Source organism: Triturus cristatus, chromosome 9 (assembly GCF_964204655.1).
Source record: "Triturus cristatus chromosome 9, aTriCri1.1, whole genome shotgun sequence".
Taxonomy (NCBI): domain Eukaryota; kingdom Metazoa; phylum Chordata; class Amphibia; order Caudata; family Salamandridae; genus Triturus; species Triturus cristatus.
This window is the reverse complement of record NC_140592.1, coordinates 167,548,807-167,573,219: the sequence shown is the minus strand read 5'-3', so window position 1 is coordinate 167,573,219 and position 24,413 is coordinate 167,548,807. Positions and strand designations below refer to the sequence as shown.

At 41.6% G+C, this 24,413-nt stretch overlaps 1 protein-coding gene across 1 annotated transcript in view; it reads left to right on the top strand.

Moving 5' to 3' along the window:
* Positions 1–24,413, top strand: part of ASB14 (ankyrin repeat and SOCS box containing 14) — a 144,910-nt gene that overhangs the window by 101,816 nt on the left and 18,681 nt on the right. The window contains exon 9 of the mRNA XM_085624668.1: positions 12,476–12,629. Coding sequence (XP_085480794.1) covers positions 12,476–12,629 — 154 coding nt within the window. The remainder of the gene's footprint in view (positions 1–12,475; positions 12,630–24,413) is intronic.

Here is a 24,413-nt window from a genome sequence, read left to right as displayed (position 1 = left end):
GGGGTACCCCATTACATTGTCATGGACAAGGTGGCAGGCACCACGCGGTGCCTGTCACCTTGTGCATGACAATGCACACAGTGCATTCCCAGCATTGTGGCAGGTGGTGCTAGGATGCCACCACCACGGTGGCGGTGGCATCCTAATTGCAGGTGCGGGACCGCTGCACCACTGGCGGCCCTAGGTTCTAATTATAACTACCTATTGGCAACCACCAGTAGGCAAGATATATAAATATAAATATATAAATATAAATATATATTTATTTAAATATATATATTTAAAGGTGAGCAGTCAAAATATTGATTTTAAAATATCGACCTACACTAATATCGAGTTTTTAATATCATGGGGACAGAATATCGATGTCAAGAATATCGTTGGCCAGAATATCGATCTTAAGGTAAGTAATATCGTTTTTTTTATATCGAAGTAAGTAATATCGAAGTTAGTAATATCGAAGTAAGTAATATCGTTAGCAAAAATATTGTTGTTAATAATATCAATATTTATATTAGTGTTATGTATTTTAGTATGTATTTTATATGTATGTTTAAAAATTTTTTTAATGTATTTTTATTTTTAAATATATGTATTAAATGTTTAGAAATTAGCAATTTTTTAAAGTAAATTTTGCGTTTTAGTATCAGAACGGGTTGTAGGTTTATAGGGGAATAGGGTGGGAAGTAATTTAATTATAATTATGTAATTAATATGTTTTTATTTATTGTTATTGATTATCAATTTATTGATAATGTTAATTTTTATTACTTGATTAATTTAGCATTATATTAGTTATAATTTATGTATTATTTTATTTATTTATTGTTATTGTAAATTAATTTATTGTTAATTATTAATTGGTAATCAATTTTTATTAATTGATTAATTAAACATTAAATTAATTTTGGTAATTTGTATGTGTAGCGGGTTGTGGGTTTATATGGGAATAGGGTGGGAAGTAATTTAATTAGAATTAATTAATGTTTTTTTATTTATTGTTATTGATAATTAATTTATTGTTAGTTAATTATTAATTGGTAATTAATGTGTATTAATTGATTAATTTAGAATTATATTAATTATAATTAATTTATAATTATTTTTTATTTCTTATTAATTAATTTATTGTTAATTGGTAATTAATTTTTATTAATTGATTGATTGACAATTACATTATTTGTGTTTTTTTATGCAAAGTGGGTTGTGTGTTTATGGGGGAATAGGGTGGGAAGTAATGTAATGTTATTTAAGTAAATCTGAATTTATTTTATTGGTATTTTTTATCAATTTTTTAGGTAATTATTTTTAATGTTATTTATTTTACAAAAATTATTTAATGAATAAGTATGTTAATTTAACCCCTACGCTATCCTACATTTTCCACACTGTTACATTCACTGGAGTTGGAATATTAATTTTAACCTCTACACTATCCAACACTTTCCCTACTGTTGCACTCCCTGGAGTGGATATAGTAATTTTAACCCCTACATTATCCAAAACTTTTCCTACTGTTGCACTCCCTGGAGTGGAAATAGTCATTTTAACCCCTACGTTATCCAAAACTTTTCCTACTGTTACACTCACTGGAGTGGGAATAGTAATTTTAACCCCTACGTTATCCAAAACTTTTCTTACTGTTACACTCACTGGAGTGGGAATAGTAATTTTTACTCCTACGCTATCCAACACTTTCCCTACTGTTGCACTCCCTGGAGTGGGAATAGTAATGTTAACCCCTACGCTATCCAACACTTTTCCTACTGTTGCACTTACTGGAGTGGGAATAGTAATTTTTACCCCTACGCTATCCAACACTTTCTCTACTATTGCACTCAATGGAGTGGGAATAGTAATTTTTACCCCTACGCTATCCAACACTTTTCCTACTGTTGCACTCACTGGAGTGGGAATAGCAAGTTTTTACCCCTACGCTATCCAACACTTTACCTACTGTTGCACTCACTGGGGTGGGAAAATATTTTTTTACCCCTACACTATCCAACATTTTCCCTACTGTTGCAGTTTGGAGTTGGAGTAGTAATTTTATTACCTCCGCTATCTAATAATTTTGTATTATTTTAGTTAATGTAGTATATAATTAATATTTCAAAGATTAACAATATTTTTAATTAGTTTAATTTGTTATATATATTTAATTTTTATTTATATTATTGTTTTATGTGTATAGATGTATGTATAATTCATATGATATTTTAAAAAAACTATGTTATTGAAATAATTATTTTAAATTATTAGTAAGTATATATATTATATATTATATGTATATGTTCAATTTATTCTTACTTTATACATATTAATTATAATTTTTAAACATTTAAAAAAGAATTAACTAGGTTTATTTTAATTATATGTGTTATTTAATTTATTTTACATTCTTTTTAAGTTAAAACTGAGCTGGTTGATTATATATCTATATCATATATGTATGTGTGTGTGTATATACACACACACACATACACATATATGATATATGTATGTATATATAATATATATATATACACACATACATATATTCATATATATATGTACATATATACACATATATATCTACTTACCTTAAGTATACTTACCGTGCATAGTAAACGATATTTGTAACAACGATATTTTTGACATCAATATTTTTTTCTATATATTTTTGTACTTACCATAATGTAGATAGGATGTCGATATTCTTGACTTCGATATTCTTTTTTTTTTTAAACATTTTTATTGGCATTTAAAACATATGTAGACGGTCGGTCAATATTACAGTAGAGTATTCAGTGGCATACATCGAAAATAAGCTAAACATCTGACTTCGATATTATTGCTGCGATATTTTTGTAGTTCGACATTCTGACCTTCGATATTTTGTCAGAGATTCATATTTATTTATATGATGTATATCATATATGTATATGTGTGTGTGTGTGTATATACACACACACATATACATATATGATATATGTATGTATATATAATATTCACTTAAAAACCATAGGTTTCACACGTTCTAGTTAGGTGGACATTTCACTCGTAAAAAACCAATGAAATTCCACCGTTATAGTTAGTTCAGATAACTATGACTCGCGCGCCCGCAATCCTCTGCTCATGACGTCACATATTACATCAATCATGACATGGTCAGTGGCATCACTCATGACATCACTAATGACATCACCCTTGTGATAGAGTGGCGGTCGCGTGAGTTATAGTTATCTGAACTAACTATAACGGGGGAATTTCATTGGTTTTTTACGAGTGAAATGTCCACCTAACTATAACATGTGTGAAACCTATGGTTTTTTAAGTGAATTTGCAAGGTTTTTTAAATGCTAATTCCTAACTATAACGTGTGTGAAACCTATGGTTTTTTAAGTGAATTTGTAAGTTTTTTTAAATGCTAAGTTATGTATGTATTATATTTTTTGTTTTTAAAGTTTTTCACCGTGCACGCACAGTGCGCGCACCCCGCGATTTTTTTAAAGAAAAATAAAATGTTTTTTTCACCCTTTGGGGTCCTTCAGGGACCCCCTGACAAAGGCTAGGGGGTCAGGAACTCTCTACCCTGCCCCCTTTTCACGTTCGCCACCTCTCTTTTTCACTGTCGCACCCAAAACAAACAAAATGGCAGACAACACTTCCTGATTTCGACCGATTCGAACGTTGACTGACATGTAACCACCAATCAGAATTACGCTCGCGCACGTTAGGGTGCGCACACCGTGCGGGCACTGTGCGCGCACGGTGCGCGCCTATAGATATTTATGTACTTTTAACTGCAATTTTCTCAGGAAATACTGAACAGATGGACTCCATATATGCAAAAGGCACATGCCTGACCTGAGGACTACCTCTTTGCCAAATTTCAAGTAATTCTGTTCAGCCGTTCGGGCTGTACCTTCGACTAAAGGTCCTATGGGAAAATGCATGGGGAAAACGCGTTTTGGGACCCCCCTTTTTTTCTCAGCCCCTGCTTGAGGAATCACCCCGAGACTTTCAGGGTAGGAGCTGAGCGGAGCGCCCCTTTAGTTTTGAAAATTTCGCGAGGATTCGTCAACCGGCGCCAAAGTTATTCAAAATCGAATTTTCAGATTTCCTATGGAAACACGGTCCTAACTATAACTATCTACTGGCGACCGCCAGTAGATAATATACACACACATACATATATTCATATATATATGTACATATATACACATATATATTTACTTACCTTAAGTATACTTACCGTACATAGTAAAGGCATGCATGGTAAAGGCATCTGCATGCTAAAGGCATGCATACTACAGTCATGCATATGATCAGCATAGATATAGCCTCCATTTTTTAACCAACAAAGAAACATAAGCCTGTATAACTGCAAACACAATTCTGAACAGCCTAAGATACCAACATTCCAGTGTTTGGAGTCCATTAGCATTGGTGGGCTTCTAAAAACAGTAAGACATCACATTTTACCACAAAGCATAGCATAGAAATGGAATCTTCGCTGCTGACTTTCCTGTGTTGCATAAAGGACTTCTTGCTGCCTTCGGGCAACTTCATGCATGACATTCACCAGCGATGAATTTAGTCAGCACATCAGAACGGCTGATATACGTTTATTTTGTGCTCTCTGGAGCGTACGGGTTTGATTCATAAAGAAAGCTGTAAGCCACAAAACGGTAATTTCTTTGTGGGTGTGCCTAACAATGTTCACAATTAGATATTGTACAACATGGCGTGCACATGATTACTGACTTGCATCTGCTCTCCATTTACAGACACTACTCCTTGCTTAGTTTCAGTATATGCTATCATAAGAAATTTGAGAATGTTTCTACAGTACCCCTTTTCAGGGAATTTATATATCCTCTACGTATATTCCGTCCGAACTAGAAATATTTTTGCACTTCATCACTTTTTCAGCTTTTTCTGCAAGAATGACACCTGGAACGTTTCGGTAGGTTGATGTGCAGATAAGTGTAGAAATGTATTACATCTGTTTTTTGAATAATTGGAAAGTTGAGAATTTACGAGTATTTTCCTCATTGGCATTCAGTTTACCTAACCACTCCTCCTGTAATTTCACTACCAGGGGGCCAATTCCGATCCGGGTCGGAAAGCACTCTAACCGAGCCGGATCCGAAGTGTTTTCCGACCGAGCCGGAGTCCTGCAGTCCGACCGAGCGAGTACGATGCAGTCGTATGCTGCCGGACTCGGTTCGGTCGGACTCCCTTAGAAGTCAATGGGAGCCGGTCGTACGACACGTACATGGGCTCCCATTGACTGAATGGGTACGTCGTGGACAAGTGCACCCCCTACAGTGGATACGCGTCGGTGCCATCCGCACCGTACATGCCTGTGTTGGGGAGACCCATGGGTCTCCCCCTGTGTCCATGTCGTAGGGCTGCGGGTGACAGAGGGCCCGACACGGACCCCCAAAGGCAACCACCCGGACGATTTGCGAGCCGGACACTCTGGCTCGCACAGGCTGTCCGACGCGTGCATCGTACTGGCTCGGTCATGAATCGCATCCATTGCACGCCATGGTTAGCTTACGACCGAGACGTACAGAGCGGTTCGGACCCGGAAACGACTCGGCCGGTGAATTTCATGTAGCTCGCATCGTACTTGCTCGCTCGTACAGCTGTACGAGTCGGCTGGAAAACGCGCGTACGGCTCGTAGTTTTTCCGGCCGGATCGCGTTCGGTACCCTTCTGACCCGGATCGGAATCGGCCCCTAGGAGTTTTTCTTTTTTAATGATGAGCTCGCACCCTTGCATGTGATTGGAGTCAGGATGTAATTACCAGACCCTGATAATTATTGCGCCCTCACTGTTTTCCTATGACATACTTTTTCAGAAAAAGCGTGGTGAAATATATTTGAAAAAAACCCTGGGGAAAAATGGGAACACATGTAGTTTAACATTTTTAATTTACATCCACAAATAGCCAAAAGTAGTACATTTACTATATAGTATAAGAGTAAATTTACACAAGTTTTTGGGTCCTTTTTGGCGGTTATATCTTTAGACTCATAAACTTGGCTCCGACCCTGTGTTTCATGGAGTGGAGACATGTAAGTCTACACTTTGGGGCTGATTCCGATGTCGGACGGACTCAGGTCCGTCCGACATCGGTCAGGAGCCGTAACCGACCGACCTGCTGTCGTCGGTTACGGCCCTGCAAGTACGATGCGACCGAACAGGGTTCGGTTGCATTCGTATACTTCACAATGCAAGCATGCATTCTGAGCGGAATGCATGCCTGCATTGTGAAAAGCAGGGGTGCAGTTCATCCCTGCACCATGTGGCCGGCACCCCAAGGTGCCTGCCACCGGGTGCAGGGATCCACAGAGGGGCACCATAGGTGGCCCCAGGCTGCCATTCGGCAGCCTCGCACCCATGGGGGCCCTACTGGGGGCCCCCAAAGAAAGTTTCCGACTGCCTTTTCGTGCCAGAAAGACCGGCACAAAAAGGCAGTGAAAAACTGCCATGTACTCCCTTGGTCGCAAAGAGGTGGCCGGGGGAGTACTGAGGGATTTCCGGACGGCGGACGGGCTCTCCTAGCCTGTCGTCCGCAATCCGGAAATCCGAGTCGGATTACTTTCCGACCGAGCCCATCAGAATGGCTCGATCGGAAATGAATCCGGCCGACACCTTTCGATTCAGTCGGAAGGGCTCCGACCATCCGTCGGAGCCCTTCCGACCGCAATCGGAATCGGCCCCTTTATAGTAAATTTACACATGAAATGGTGAATAGCTAAAAGTAGTACATTCACTACAAAGAGTCAGCATAAATTTACTCTTGAAGATTGTATCACGTGTAATTTTATCTTAGTGAATAGGCCCCAATGTGTTTGAATTTTCTGCAGTGCTGGCAAACTGAAATTGTACAGAAGGGAACACAGGCACACATATGGGAAGTTCCAAAATCATACAGTTCACTTGCTTGAAGCTGCCACTGCTGGACATTTGCCATTAGCAAAAATTGAAATGTCATCTATATATTTATATTAGGCCTAAGTACATGGAGGCCTACTTTTCTTTTTGTTATTCAGTGCTTTTTAAAAAACAATTTTTTATTGTTTTAAGTAATGCAAATAGAAGCTCCCAACTGACATTTCTGCTAATACAGATATGTGTTACAAGTCGACATTATCAAGAATAATATAGGTTGTTATGTATTGCCATTAAATGCTGAAGGGAAAGCAAGATAAATAAAAAGTCATTTAAGTTAAAAAAACTTGGGAAAAGAGGTGGGCGTTCAAGAATGTATGCAATTATCCAATGTTCTTCAGGTGAAGAGGTAAGAGAGGGGTGTTTCAGTGGGAGGGGTCTTTTTACTTCAACAATAACATCGTGAGGCAGTATTGGGATGCTGACCATATTAGTCTGATCTATTAAGGTACTTTTTCTCGGTATGAAATCAAGACGGATTGGTCCAGACTCTCAGCTTAGGGGCATATTTTTGAATAACTCCCTGGAAAAAGGGATGAAAGTAGGTTTTTTTTGTCTTTTTTGGGGGGGATTTTCTTTTTTTTATAACATATTTTATTAATTTTCTTGATATTGCAACCTCTTTATTCACGGATATACATGTTAAATCCACATTGATATTCCACACAGGGGCCGATTCCGATCCGGGTCGGAAGGGCACCGAATGTGATCCGGCCAGAAAAACTAGGAGCTGTACGCGTGTTTTCCGGCCGACTCATACAGCTGTATGAGCGAGCCAGTATGATGCGAGCTACATGAAATTCACTGACCGAGTAGTTTCCGGGTCCGAACCGCTCTGTACGTCTCGGTCGTAAGCTAACCGTGGCGTGCAATGGATGCGATTCACGACCAAGCCAGTACGATGCACACGCCGGACAGCCTGTGCAAACCGGAGTGTCCGGCTCGCAAAAGCTCCCGGAGTCGGACTTCGGGGGTCCGCGTTGGACCCCCCGACACCCACAGCCATACGACTCGCACACAGGGGGAGACCTATGGGTCTCACCAACACAGGCATGTACGGTGCGGATGGCACCGACGCGTACCCACTGTAGGGTGCGCACTTGTTCGAGACGTGCCCATTCAGTCAATGGGAGCGCATGTACACATTGTACAACTGGCTCCCATTGACTTCTATGGGAGTCCGACCGAACCGAGTCCGACAGCATACGTGCGCATCGTACTGGCTCGGTCAGACTGTAGGGGTCCGGCTCGGTCGGAAAACACTCCGGATCCGACTCGGTCGGAGTGCTTTCCGACCCGGATCGGAATCTGCCCCACAATAGAGCAGTATAATAGTATAATAATGAACAACAATGCCAATAACTGTCAATTACCAGCAGCATCATCTGAGAAACTTACCAATTATACTTTCAATGTATTTTGATATCCATCGAAATGCCTTTGGTACATACATGTAGTGCAATATTAAAATTATACTAAACTTAACGACCCGTCCCTACCCCCCACCCAAACACAAACCAACTATATCCCACCCCTCTTCTAAGCTACAGACCCAGCACTTTATTTCTATCTATGTTTGACAGTCAGCATAGGGGATGAAAGTAGGTTTCATAGCTCATGCTGCCCTCCTACAAATATAAGCAGAGGCTGGATTTATATTCTGTGATATGAGCTGTGCACTTTTACTTTCTGATACCAAAGAGTTAAAAAGACAAACATTATGACCCTCTCATACAAGTGACCATTTGGCTAAGAGATCCAAAGTTCTTCTGAGACACAAAGATGATGCTGTGGCCACCTCCTGGAAATAAGCAATCGTCGTCATCACTTTCTCAGACACTTAAGGGCCTGATTACGGGTTTGGCGGACGGGTTACTCCATCACAAACATGACGGATATCCCATCCGCCCTATTACAAGTTCCATTATATTGGATATAATGGAACTTGTAATACGGCAGACAGGACATCCGTCACATTTGTGATGGTGTAACCCGTCCGCCAAACTCGTAAACAGGCCCTAAGTGTCAGTCAGCGGAGGTTCTTCCGTTATGGCGGAGGGAGTTTAGCCCCACTGCTGACAGCCAGCAGACGCAAACGTAAAAAATAAAATGATAATAAAAACCATTTTATTATAATTTTATTTTGCACAGAGCCAGGTGAGTCTTAGGGGGAGGGAGGGCAGGGCCATCACGATGAGAGTCAGCATCAGGGAGGAGTAGTGGGGGGCACTGGAATTGCGCATGTCGGTCGGCCGGTTGCCTTAGTATGGCCAAACCGACATGGGCACCTTGCATTTCTCCAACACGAGCTGTGTTGCACAGTCAGGTGGAGAATTGATGCAGGCTCCCAGGCCCTGTCTGAGTGCCACACCAGGCTGCTCAGACCAATCTCAGAGCTTCTTTCATGCTGGATAATAGTATTCCCAGCATAAGAGCAGCATCTGGATTGGCATCTGCAAGCCTGCGCAGTGTGCACCAGTTCGTGGACATCTGGGGGTGAGGATCAGGACCGCCAGTGGTGTTAGTTTGTGTTCAGAAAGATCTCAAACCAATGTTGAGACTAATGGTGAACTAATACAGAGTTACTCTCTTACCCCTGAAAAAAACTTTTCGCCTAATTAGGATTAAATGCCAATCCCTTGTGTTTGAGATATGCAGCTATGTCGCTATGATGCTGAGAATGCCCTATTGACCAATGTAGGTCTTACATAGTGTTCGGAGCTAGTAATGGGAACTCTTGGTCTGGAAACACACTCATTATGCCACATAGTTCCAGTAGAGTGGATGACCTGTGAAAATATACCGTATCCAGATCTAATACAGACAAGCAACTCACTTGGTTAAGTAGAGGGAAGGACTACATGCTAGAGGAACTAACAAGTAAAATAATCTTCCTGCATGCGGAGCAGAGGTGGTCTGAACTGGATTGTTTTGATCTGTGGCGGTCAGAAGCCAGGTCCTATGCAGATGCAGCTTTTTTATAGGATCCCTCATTCTCCTCCTGGGAGACACAGAGGGTGGTGTAAACAGCCTGTGACTTTGGCACTTTCTCCTTACCACCTCCCATGGTTCCAGCTCTCAATGAACAATAGTTGTTAACACACATAGCTCTAAGCAGCAACTAACATTCATTGACAGTGGGAGCCAAGGAGTGAGTCCATAGATTAGCTCTGGGTAATATTTACAAACAATATTTCTACTGAATACCAACGTGAATACCTATTTCTTTATTATTTTTTTATAAGCACTTGTACCACCGTTTCTAAGGACACATCATCACAGACCACAAAACACCATGCTGCCAACATTAGCACTCTCATCTAGAGGGTAGACTTCAACGAATAAAAGCATTGAACCCTCTCAGTCCAAAAAAACACGAGCGGGCCAATTCACAGAACTAATCTGAGACAAAATCCTAAACTTACTACTTTTGGTATTCACAGAAGACATTTAGTAGTAGTAAAGTTAGGATTTTGTCTTAAATTAGGATTTTGTCTTAAAACCAAAACTTAAGACAAACTTAAGTTTAACTTAAGTTTAATTTAAGACAAAATCCTAACTTTACTACTACTAAATGCCTTCTGTGAATAACAAAAGAAGTAAGTTTAGGATTGTGTCTCAGATTAGTTCTGTGAATCAGCCCCGATATAACTACTTCATGTTTGTAAGGATGCCTGTGGCAGTTGTCTTCTCTAACAGAACCCAAGCAGCCAATCACTAAAAACAATACAGATGTAATCTTATTTCTGTGCAACCACAACTGAATCTGTAACATGCTTTTAATGTAACTACTGCCTCTAGTCCACTTGTTTTTCTCAGTATATGTTTCTAAACAAATTGGCAATAGGGATGGGCGTAACCCACGTAATTCTATGTAGCTTAATCACATGGAATCACCTAAGAATTCCCTGAGATTATGCTTCAATTATGCAATGAGAGTAATTCTGCGCTTCTAGAATGGAGGTGAGGATGGAGTTTGCACTACGGAATAGCGCTAAATGCAACAGTATACAAATAGTGAGCGAAAGCAGCAACTCACGCTGGCTAAATGCACTTTTGCGGTAAGATTTCCCCCCCTAATTACTCTTTATAATGTGAGTAGGAGTAATCGCAAAATTATCAGTAATTCTGCATCAAAGAATAATGCAGAATTACCGAAATTACTCTGAGCACTCCAGTATAATTGAAATTACACTCAGGCTTAATTGGCATATCCTTAAGAGTCACACAGTGTCACAAGGTAATTTACGGCGAAAGCATTAAAAAAAACACAGTGGGGCTGTTTTACAATTTTTTACGCAACTCAGGACAGCAAGCAAAGTTGCTGCGTTGCATGAAAGGGAGATACCAGAAATATGCAATATCAACTAGGATATGGCGGATTTCTGCTGCTGCCTAGCGCTGGCGCACTGTCTGCTGTCTATCGCCAGTACAGGCAGCCTCGCACCACCATTGTGCAAGGGTCCCTGTGTTATAGGCAGGATTGTTTTTGTGCAGGAAGGGATGCCTTCCTGTACAAAAACTATCCTTAGAGGCATGCAGCGGGCATAGAATGAGGAAATAACCAGCAGAAATAAAGATATTTCTCCTTGTTACGCTTGTTTCATGGAGGCATAGCTTTTTGATGCATTCCTAGGTTTACTAGCTTTAGTAAATCTTGGAATGTGCGGAAATCCATCCGGGCATGCATGGAATCTCCATGCTCCACCCATGGAACGCCTCCCTAGCACAAAGTAAGGTTCTAGGCACTGCCTTGCATGGCTTTTTGGGAAAAATCCCATACAAAACCACGCAAATCTGATTTGTGTGGCTTTGTAAAAAAATAATTTACTTTGTGGCTATGCCGAAAAAGTGGTGCATTCAAGACACAAAATATTAATAAGTCTGCCACTAAATATATAAATATATCCACCATTCCCCGAACATCCATTGTTTTCCATATCATAGATATTTTTTAGTCTTTATATTTATGCTTCTTATTGTAATGTGACTTTCATACTTAATCTGCAACCTGGTATCTATCGCTGGTTTCTTAAAGAGGATGACAGCAGCACAGGCAGACACATCAAGTCAAGGGATCTAGCTTGTATTTTGAGTCCTGGCTAAAACATTGATGGGAAGTTTTCTACAGTGGAAAAACAAAACAAGAATGATTACTTTCTGTAAACAATGCACCTATGAGATAAGGAATTTAATGTGTGATGACTCAGAATACTTCTGAGATATACAAAATGTTCCTTTTGAATGCCAGCACTCCATAGGAGATGTAAGAATACAGTAAACACCCAATAGCATGAGCGAGTAATAGTGCTCTGGATGGAGTCAAAGCCCACTCTGTACATTGCAAAGAATTGGTAACAATAGGTCAAGCAGATTGCAGCTCTATCAAGCCGGACCTAAACAGCTGGCGCTAAACTATATGTAAGACTTGCTTCATTTATGATTTGTGTTCTGGGCATCATCTACAGAGAGAACTAAACTATGAACTGTACCCTGTTAACATTCTCTTTGGTTTCTTCCTCAGTTCTGCGAAGTGATAACACTTAACTGGCTGCGGCATCTTTCCGGATTTGTGGTGCGAGCGTTACTTGATTATGTTGACCATGTAGAACTCTGCTCAAAATTAAAAGATGTTCTTGTACAACAGATGCTTTGGCCTGAAATCAACGCAATTTTGCGTAAGTATCTAAAACACAAATTGTTGTTTATTCTCTTACTGAATGTTGTAATACCATGAGGCTCCATTGAAGCCAATGACGTGCAACAGTAGAATGATTGCTGGTAGACTTATTGGCAGTGGGCTTTAACGCGTCATTAATCCTAAGTGCATACAATGCGTTGCTTAAAGGTAGCACTTATCATCTGCTCCCTCATTGGAATCCTGAGAGTGGGACAGCCAATCAAATTCTGCACTCAATAACTACTAGTATAGGCCCTCAGTGGCAGCCCTCACTACGGACAACCTATTTTTAGAGGGACCTGATATAGGGGTTGTTGACAGACCAAGCAAAACCCATCTGCTAATACCATTACTGACCTTGGAGCCATTCAATAACAATCAAAATGGTCATTTACCCTCCTTATAGCCCTCACCTATAGCATGAACTCAGGCAGAGCATCACTGATGAAAGGTATACCCATTAGCTTTGGGTTCTCATGCTATATAAAATCTAGTCATTTACCTGTGTTGTGTTGTATTGTATTGTAATTGCATTTATATAGCGCTTACTACCCCTGACGAGGCGTCAAAGCACTTTTTCGGCGAGTAGCACGCTACTCCGGAACCCATAAAGAATTAGTGGTGAATTAGTATAGTGAAATATGAAAGTTATTTGAGTGGTGGATATTAGTCAGTTATTTAGATTGAGAAGGATAGCGGAGGGATAGAAGAGGGAAAAAAGATTTGCATTTATATAGCGCTTGTTACCCGTAATGGGGTGTTGAAGCACTTTTTTGGCGAGTAGCACGCTACTCTGGATCCCATAAGGATTAGTGGTGAATTAGTATAGTGAAATATGAAAGTAATTTGAGTTGTGGATATTAATCAGTTATTTGGATTGAGAAGGATAGCTGAGGGATAGAAGAGGGGAAAAGGTTTGCATTTATATAGCGCTTGTTACCCCTGATGAGGTGTTGACATGTTTTTTAGCGAGTAGCACGCTAATTCGGGAACCCATTAAAGGATTAGTGTTGAATTAGTATTGTGAAATATGAAAGTAATTTGAGTGGTGGATATCAGTCAGTTATTTGGATTGAGAAGGATAGCGGAGGGATAGAAGAGGGAAAAAAGGTTTGCATTTATATAGTGCTTGCTGCCCCTAATGAGGTGTTGAAGCACGCACCTCTGGAACCCATAAAGGATTATTTGTGAATTAGTAAAGTGAAATATGAAATTTGAGAAGTGGACATGTTAGTCTGTTATTTTGATTGAAAGGATAGTGGAGGGATAGAAGAGTGAATTATTTAGATTTTTTTGTGGGGTTTTTTGTTGGCTTTTGTTTAGAGGTCATAGCAGTAGTGGGAGGCTTGGGATGAGTAAAAAGGGATATGGAGGGGAAGAGTCAGAAGGAAGAGTTTAGAATGGCTTGTTTTGGGGGATCAGTATGGTAAAAGAGGTGTTAGATGGTGCATGGAGGGGTAGGGGAGAGTCTAGAAAGGGCTATTTCGGGGAGCATAGTAGTGGTATGGCGTTTGAGATGAATGAGAGAGTGGATGTAGAGGTATAGGGCGAGAAATAGGAAAGAGTAGTAGAAAGAGGTTTGAGATGAGTCAGAGAGTTGAGGTAGAAGATATATTGAATGAGGTATAGCGTGAGAAATAGTGTAGTGCATTGGATATGCTGAATTAGAAGAAAGTATTAAATATGTAGATCCATAAGTACATGGAAAGTGTATAGATGCATACAGGAAGTAAGTATATGTAGGTTAAAGATATTGATAAAGGTATAGGGTAAGAAATAGGGTAGAGCATTGAATATGCTTTTTTTTAATGAAAGTAATAAATATATAGATCCAAGTACATGGAAGGTATATAGATGCATAAAGGAAGTAAGTGTAAGTAGATTAAAGATGCATTCCATAAACTCTGGTTTTCAAGTGTTGTACTTAAAAAAACCTGCACTCCATAGCATCTCTAAAAGGCAGCACTGCTTATCTGTTTCTTTTAGGAATCTCATTGAATTGGGTACTGTACAGTAATGCTCACAATTACAATGCGAAAATTGCACTGGTATTTATGGGTGTCTTTTATCTTAAACAATCAAGGCAATTAATTCATTGCTAGAAATTCTTAGGGTATTTGCTGACCTTGGAGGTTATTCTTTAACTCCTGCTCTGTGCTATTTACACTTCACCCAGTGTCTTTTAGCTTTATGTTTTCTGGTACCTTTAATTGTGAAGTAAAAATTCAGCTTTCATAAGCTATTTGTGTTATATTTTTATTTCACCAGGAATGCACAGAACTAATACCTTAATACACAGTAGGGAGCTTATTTACAAGCCCATTGTTCTGCCAGTGCATCACTTTTTTTAACGTACCAGCAGTGCAGTGTGCCGACTCATTTTACAAGACTATGTAAAGTAACCCTACGTGACTTTACATGGCCTTGTAAATATGTCCCCCTCTCAAGCATTACTCTGCAAGAAAGGAGCATTCCATGGGCGATCCAGGGTGTTGCTTTGGGTGTTGCCATGCAACACCCATGAAATCTGAAGCATTATCAGATTTACAAGGTTTCTTAAACATGGGAATGCGTCAGATTCCTACGCCTCCCCACAGGAGGCATAAGGGAGGTGCAACGAGGAGAAAATACCTTTATTTCTCCTAATTTTTCCTTTTTCTATGTGTGCTGCATTATGCAGCACACATAGAATGGTGCATTTTCTCCCTTTTCTTGTGGTGCTGGGCAGCGCAACAAGATTCCTTGTGTCGCTGTCCTGTGCCACAACCTCATGAATGAGGCCCTAAGCTTTTTGGATGGTATTTGGTCTTTCTGAGAAAGGTTCACCATCAAATCCAACCACAGAACCAAAACTAAAAAAGAAACACTATCCCTTTGCATGGTGTGTCCTGACCGTTAATAGTGCTGCTGAGACCACTGTATTGAAGCGACCAAAAATGCGTGATTAATGTATTTTAATGCGGTGATGCGGACCATCACATTAAAATGTGTTCGTTTAACGCCTGATGCGTGGTACTTGGCAGGGCTGTGTTGATTGTGGCAAGGTGAAATCACTTGACTCATACGTCAGAGCTCGGAAAAATACAGTTTATTGGTTAAGTGTCTATGTGCCTGCAGGTATGTAGGCATTATAAGGGGCAAGCCTAGCTCCAAAGTACTAGAACGTTATATGATCAATGAGATTCATAGGAGGGGAACCATCAGGCTGTATACAGAAAGTGGTAGACCAAGGAACAAGGGGGGGACATGTAGAGGGATAATTAGAGGTTGGGAGGGAATGGGAGAGCACTTAGAGCCTGCCTTAGAGCTAGGCGTGATGTGAGACAAGTACAATGTGGTGTTTGAGAGAATGGGACTTCGGTTCCACCTGGAAGTGAAGAAGGGATCAGAGCTTGGAGGACCTTTATGGGGCTGGAGATTCAGAATCTGACGCCATTTGTTTTTTGTCATCTGTAATGACACAGCTTGGGAACTATCCATCTCATGACAGCTTAGCTTTCATAAAAATAGAGGCATAAGCATGCTATGCATGCATAACTGGGGAGAAAGCTGTAAGCAGCTGTGTGGACCATTAATCCTAAAACCTTAGAAGGACATAGACTGGCAGTGTGTCTTTTAGAGATGACTGACCAGGTTTCAAGTTGGATGGTGATTAAAGGGAACATGTTTCCTGTTGGACCCTAGATGTCACCAGCATTCTTGTTCCAAAGGAAAAGCACTATTTGGTGAATGGTGACTTTGTCTTAAACTTAAATGGAGAGATGGTCCAATCTGTTCGTAAACTTAAAAATTATCACTAACATCTTGGGTCTAATTATCATCAGCACTAGAGGCTACCACTAGAGCACTACTTTGGCTACCAAGGAATTCAGAGGCACTTGTGTAGCACAAGGAACTAGGTATAACCTTTGCTATAACTTAGAGTGACACATATATTATCAAAACATGGAAGTAGGGAACCCTGGGTAATTCCTAGGTTTTCTTTGGATAGCTCTCTTTCCTATGGAGCACTCTACAGCACTACCAACACTCTAGAACTGCTCAGCTCAAGTAAGCAATTTTAGAATGTCAATGGTGTTGTAGAGTGCTCCATGGGAAGGAGGTGATCAATTCAGAACTGTAATACTGTGCCTGGAGTGGTAAAAGGCTTTTGTCAATTTTCAGATTGGGGTGGATGGCACTGGCTAATCCTATGCTAAATACTTTGCTGTGAAAATGGCAAAATACCCTGTCATTCCTCTAGCTAGGCATGGATAGCACTATGCTAGTCCTATGCTTACATTTAATTATTCTTGAAAAAAGACATTTGAGGTGAACAGTTTTAAAATTTTGCAGTCTTGGTGGTAGAGTACTCCATATGAAGGAGCTGATCTCCACCTAAAACCTAGGGACTACGCAGGGTTCACTATTTTGTTGTTTGTGTCTTCCTACTGTATTGTTCTTCAAGGACTTATTGAAAAGCTGCATTTTAATCATTTCACTACGGTGGAAATTACTGCGTAAACCAAACAGATGAGGAGTCCAGGAAAGTTAGATCTGTCTAATGCATTTGATTATAAGTATTAACACTTTATCCTTTTTAGGCCTCGCGCCTAGCGTTGCAGTGCGCAGCTCTGCTCGTGCAGTGCGAGACATTTAGTAGGTAAAAATGGGGTTTCAGATGCTGACCTAGGAATGGCACATGCACAAGCGTGTGCTTTTCCTTTAGGGGCACGCTATTGGGCTTTTCGTGCATGTTTTTCACTAAGACGGCACACAATAGGCCAAAGGCGGGTGCATTGCGCCGCCCATGGCCCATTGGTGTCTATTACGCGCACCAGACCGTCATGTGGTTTCGACATGTGGCCAGACACGGGCACGATAATTGAAACCACATGTCTCGCTGTGGCACACGCGCGTGAACCACTCGCGGGATTGTTCTCTTTTTGGATCCATGTCACAGGGAAGCAAGTACATGAAAGAACCGCTGACGTCTTGTGTGCTTCTTGTTTGTTTCCCTTTAGCATTTTGCAGTGACCTCGTGTGACACATGGTCCAAACAAGCAACTAATGTGACACACCCCAAAGTACATAGCTGGTGGGATATCTCGGTGGGTTAATGCAACCAACGCAAAGGTTGGAATTTAAGCCCTCACACTTCACTTGATGATGAAATTAGCACCACTGTGTGTGGTAAGATCATGTGTTAACAGCAGCATTGAACAAAACGGTTTTTAGAGGGCACAGCAGAAGGCACAAATAAATAATCAGAACAGTCTTCTCTCTCCCCGGCCCTTCTTTCCTGTTCTGTCCTTCTGCAGCGCTCAGATGCAGCCTAAGGGTTGCGTTTGGTGCTATACAGGCTACCAATGTGACTCTTCAAGCCTAAGAAGGCTGGTCACTCGGGTCCGGGACTGCCTGCGGTCACTCGGGTCCGGGACTGCCTGCGGTCACGCGGGTCCGGGACTGTCTACTGGCAATCGGGTCTGGGACTGCCTACTGGCACTCGGGTCCGGGACTGCCTGCTGTCACTCGGGTCCAGGACTGCCTGTCACTCGGGACCGGGGCTGCCTGCTGTCACTCGTTTTGTTGCCTACTGGGAGTTGTAGTCCTGTTTAACTCACAACAAAACCAAAGCTACACATCACAGACTTCGAAGTAAAAACTGGACTGGAGCGATACTCCTGCACAGGAATAGCAAGCTTGACTGCTCTGGGGTGGGTTTCACAGAGGCCAGGGGCAGACACGGGGGAGGGGCACGGACTAGGCAGGGGTAAATCTGGAGAGCAGGCGGGGTCAGTGTGCAGAGCTGGGGGCAACCAGAGAGCGCAGAGCAGGGACAGCCAGGGTGTTCCTGGTGGTCTGTGTCAGACTCTGCGTGCCCATCCCTTCAATGGCACCTGTTCTGTAACTGGAGAGGCCTGTTCAGGGGCTTGGCTGCGCCTTCTCTACAACAGGTGAGGCCGGTTTCTCTGCTGTAGGGAGGATTGAAAACATGCGCTGGGAAAAGGGCGGTAAAGAAGGGGGGAGGACCTGTTTTCCTCATCACAACTTCAACAACCAGGTCAACAAAGCTTGTGCGGAGCATAGTAACCCTCTAACCCTGGGTGAAAGGTCAAGGGATAGGAAGGGGTATGGTGGGGGCGGTAGGAGTGTATTTCAGGGTTGCCGTCACTGGGGCAGAGGAGCCCCAGTGCTAAGGCTGCTGTGGGGGTGTGTGGGGCGGCAGTGTTTAATGCCACGCGGTGCTGGGCCGGGAGACATTATTCACGCCATGGGCAGAGTACTAAAGGGGGCGGGCCAGTGCCATCTGGTGCTGTGGGCTCTGTGGAGAGACAGAGTGTCACTCTACTGTCCTGAGGGGGCCATACCTGGCAGCTGGGCATATCTAATGCAATAATGCCTGGGGCAGCGGAGGGGGGGCTTATATAAAGTATGGGGCTGCTGCCCTGAGGGAGGAGTGTAATGTAAGGCCATGGGACCTCTTCTTCTGCTCAGCCAGACACAGCCCGCACCAGGAGCCGGAACCTCTCGCCTGGGGCCTTTCAGTGCCAGGGAGTTGCAGTGCCCCACTTAAGTACCCTAGACCAGCCTGCCAGCTATGAGGCCACGTGATCTGCAGAGTCACCTGGCACTGCCCTCGGGGATGACATCATCTCCCAGAGGTGCTAGTGAATGCCTGGCTCTGTGTCAGGGCCCGGACGGGTGGACGAGATGACCTAATGGAGATACCAGGGGCGTCCTCGTTTTTTGTAGTCTGCATATTGCTCTTGTCTAGTGCATAATTTGAATTGAGCTGCATCCAGGTGTTTATAGCCGGCAATAATTGGGTTGTAGTTGAAGGCAGTGTGAGTTATTTTCAGGGGGGCAGTATAGTGTTCAGTGGGGGAGAGGATGTGGCACTATGGCCAGAGCTGCTGAATTTGGAACTGGTAAACCAGGTTCAGCTTTAATAACCAGTCCACCAGACCACTTTCCTGAGAGAGCATAATCCCATGCTAGACCTTAGGAGGCCCCTCCAGACCTTAGAAGCCCTGGTGTTTTAGCACCAGCAGGTGGACCCTAGCATGAAAAGTGGAGGTTAACCTTCAAGGCTTGTCCACCACAATCCATACTGAAGTTCACCTCCAGTCTTGCGGGCAGGCTTATGAAGCAGCACACCCTAGAACAACAGTGACTCTGTCACTGAGGTCACAGAACCCTTGAGAAGGGCCAACTCTAGGGCTGCGCAACCGGTGTGACCGCACCGGGTGCTGACTTTGGTTGGAGGCATTATGTTTGCAAGTATATTATGGTTTTAAAAGCGCTTGCTGCCTCCTTCCTGGCCTTCAGCAATGTTTGACAACAATAAAAATGTCATGATGACTCTTCCTAGAGAGAGATCGGAATTTTGTCTAATGGAAAGTTAGCTCAGAGGGTTAATGTGCCTGCTGCAAAGAACATGTACCATGCAGATCACAAAGTGCACATAATGTAAATAGGTTAGTGAGCTACTGCTTTTGTCAGAGAGATCCTTTTGTTACTTGCAGTTTATAAGTTAAAATCCTAACATAGAACAGTGAGCTATTAACTGTCATCTAAGAGCTGCATACAAACTGCAAGATATAAATTAGAGCATTATGTTTTCCCCCCCCAGTCTTTGATTATCCTAATGTTGCAAAAAGTGTTGTTTTGGACAGAAATCAATTCTGATTATTAAAGAGAACCCCCAACCATGGTATTACGTTTTAAATTCTGAGTTTGTGTTTCTCCAGACCCATCACTATTAAACTATATGGCCTACTAGTATGGTTGTCATGTGGCTCCAACACCTTGTAGTCCTTAGTCTTATGTAACATTTTCTATACAGTGATTTACACACATATTGATTGTCTCTTTGTAATGTGTGTGATGTAAGTGCTCTGACACCCTACAATAGTATGAGTCGTGCTGCACATGAAATTAAATGCACCTGAGAGAAAGTGTGGTTATGGAGACTTGAGGGGCACTGTTAAAGGGTGGTAGTGAGGGAATCCATGGCAGAGGTGGTCATTGGGGGGCACTAACAAACATTAATGAACAGGGCACCACCAGTGCGAAGGCCGGCCCTGCCCTTGAGGCCAGTCTGCCTCACCCATAGGTACCTCCATTGGCCTTGTTTCAGAAGTAGTAGTGCAACTCACCAGGGAATTTACAATGCAGGATTTGCACGCACACCAAACTAAGTTCGCAAACTTCACAGTCTCTCTGCTTCATTCACAAGCACTTTCAACATGTGCTGCCTGCTTTGGGGCCACTGGAATTAATTATGCAGCAAAGGAGGACAAAGTTATGCAGCAGTGTTGACTAAATTATGCATAAAAAAAGTCTGAAGCGTAATGCAGTATATTTTCTGATATTTTATTATTTTGACATGTGTACACATGCTAACAGTCTCTGGAAATATTTTGCCTTATTAGGACCAGTGTAACATACAAATGCAGCAGTGAGAAAGGTGATCAGTTAACCTTTGCAATAAGCCATCAACTCCGCAGCAACACAAGTCAAATTTGTATTAACTTTTGATACTTTTGAGCTATAAACAATTTATTAGTTTAAATGGTCCGATCATGCAGCAGATCTTGCATTATGAAGCAAATATGGCAGAGCCATAATTATATAGAAAACATTTGCAAACTAGGATATTTTGCCATTCATGTTTGAACTGCTGTTGTGGAAAAAAGGAGAAGTGCAGATGACAAAACTCCATGGCTAGGAGACAAATGGCTTGTGAGTCCACATTTTATCATATTTGGAACATTTTGTGATTGGTATCATATCCCACTTTGTGAATGTATTTTAATGACAATAACTCATTATAACCTTAAATAATCATGTGTATCCATTGGTTCATTAATCTGGGCAGTGAAATACCAAACAAATACTAAAAATTGGGATGTTTGCACATTCTGGCCACAACTCTGGCCCCTCCCACTGATCCAAACCTTGGGCTATTCCTGCCCTCTGATTCTCTGCCCACAGTTCCCCTACTTTTGTTCCCCCACTTCGACCACTGAGCTGCAGGCGGTAGTGGATGCCGTTATTCGTCTTCTCACTGCTGGATTCCTGGATTTTGGGGAAAAACAGAACAAGCATTTGCAATGCAATAGGTCTCGCATTTGCGATTGAGCTATTGGCATTGTAAATGACAATGCCTTTTATTTATGAGTTTGAAAACCTGCAAGCTGTGCGTAAACAAGCACTTTGTACTTCTAGCTCTTGCTTATGAGAAGGAAAGCTGTCAGTCTCTTTTACTGACAGCCTTGCTTCTCGTAAGCAAGGACTATACGTACAAAGTGCGTGTTTATGCACTGCTTGCAGGTTTTCAAAACAAATGAATAAAAGGCCTTGTCATTTACAATGCCAATAGCTCCAACTCTAGCAAATGCGAGACCTATTGCATTGCAAATGCTTGTTTCCTGTGCAGTCGTTTTCATTTAAGGGTGGCCCAACCTTTTAGATAGAGCAAAGAGCAATTTGTGCTCGTCCATCCAAAAAATTGCATTCTTACTTTTTTGTAGTTAAACTGTGGTTTCTTCTTGGAGTTATGGGAAGGACATGCCCCAAATAATGTCCTGATGACTATAAGGCTAACTTTGGCATACAAGTGGGCCATCTGTGATATATTGTGGACATACCTGATAACATTCTGACATTCCCTCACATAATAGTAGCATATTATTGATAATATGTTTGCATTTGTGACCACATTGTAGCTATCCCTAGCATAATAGCGGCTCATCCTTGACATATTGCACCGATTCCGGACAACGTTTCAACTTTCCCATGCATGTTGATACCCATCCACGTCATATTGTGAATGTTCTTGTCATAGTTTGGCTTGAAAACCCCTGCCAACTGATGGACAGTCCTAATATTTAATAGCTATGAGAAATGGGCATGAAAGTCACGACCTGCCCTTCTGTGATGGTAATAAATGTGAGTACTTGGCGAAAAGGGGCATGCTGATTGTGGGGACTAAAAATGAAAAATTTATTTCAGGTTGACATAACTACATTGTTTTCATGGCAATCACAAGATGGTGCACGGATGAACTTATTTACAAAACATAAAAACGTAACACGTCATGGTAAAATGTGTGTATTTTCAGTAATAATGAAAGTATTGATTTTCTGAAATATATGTTATGAAGATATTTGAAAGATATTTTTTGCTGACTATAGCATTGTCGCAAATTGTAATTCCTTATTACTGTTGTTATTTCATGACTTGAAGAATTTCCTCATCTGTACTGCTAAAGCTTTAGATGATATGCTGATCACAGCTTTGTCAGATGTGTATGACTTTGAATTTTCCCCCTCTTCCCTGACAAGTGGATACTCGTCCTTACCTATAACTACAATTTCCTTCAAAGGGGCAGGTTGGAAAAATTTAATGAAGAAAAATGCTGAATGTGTTTTGAGAAATGATACCAGTCATGTGATATTAAACAACCAACTATAAAAAGCTCTTAGGTAAATCTATATGAAAATTGAGCTGAAATGTCCCTTTTGCCATCAGTTCTTAATGTTTGAGAAGGGTGAGACCCTACATGCTTGAAGCATTAAGGTTTGCCTATCACACCACAGAAAGTATTGGGAAATGTAATTACTTTCTGTTCAGTACATCCAGATTTTCAGCCAATATATGGGAACCCGGTACACTGGAATACACACTTTGTCCCCTTTTCAATCTTTGCCCAGGGACAGAACCCTCAACAGGAAGTTGAGCACACTAACTTAACTTTTCCTCATCCGAGGCAAGCAGAATCTGCCACTGCTAAGTCCTCTTTGAACATTGGGCAAGAACACTCATCAGAGATGCATCATTTTCTCAGGGTTCTCAGCGCCTGGATACACTCACGGGTGATTAGCTGCGCTTTTTAAGTCCTGATTAATGATGATGATTTTACCCATTACCATAGACTCACATTTTCAAGGAAATAAAGGGCAAGAAGCAAACCTGGACTTCTCTCTTCTTCCAAGTTTATTTTCATGAATGGAAGACGCCAGTGAACGCGTCAGTGCCAAAATTCTGATCTAACCTATAGCATCCTTAGAAATTTCAAACAAAAATACTCTTAGCCTTATGGGTTTTGCCTAGCCTAGCTTCAGAGGACACAGCTCCCTCTGATAGACTGGCACAAACTGTGGAATGTTTTTAGATCAGGGCACATACTTTGGCTACGATTGTAGTTTGTTTTGATACATATGAAGCTCATACCAGATAACTCATCAAAAGGGATTTCAAAGCCTTGCTGTCAGTTGTAATGAGGATGTATTCCCAGCCTTATTACTGATGCCCCTGACCCGGTTCCCTGGTCAGACCACATGGTAGTTCCTTTTACCTGGAAGGTGCCTCGGCCTAGCTTAACCCCAATCTCGCATAGAGGGCTGGCTAGCCATTGGTCCAAACTTGAGCTCTCTGAATGGGCAGAAATTTTGAAGAAGACTGAACCTTCAGCCCATTCGGATGTGGATAGAGCTAATAAGGACTTTAATCAGTGGATAGAACGATCCTTGGATAGCCTGTTGCCTAAAAAACCGACAACATTAAAGAAAGGCCACACTAAACATCCTTGGTTTAATTTGGAGCTAAGAGCCCTTAAACAAGAGAGCAAAAGGGAAGAGAGGCAATGGCGAAAAGAGTTTAGCTGTGAAAAGAAAAGGAGATATAGAGCTGCTCTAAAGAAATATAGGACCGCTCTGATCACCACTAAATCTGTATTCTTCGCAGGTAAAATTGAGTCCTCCGCTAATGCCCCTAGGGAGATGTTCAGAATAGT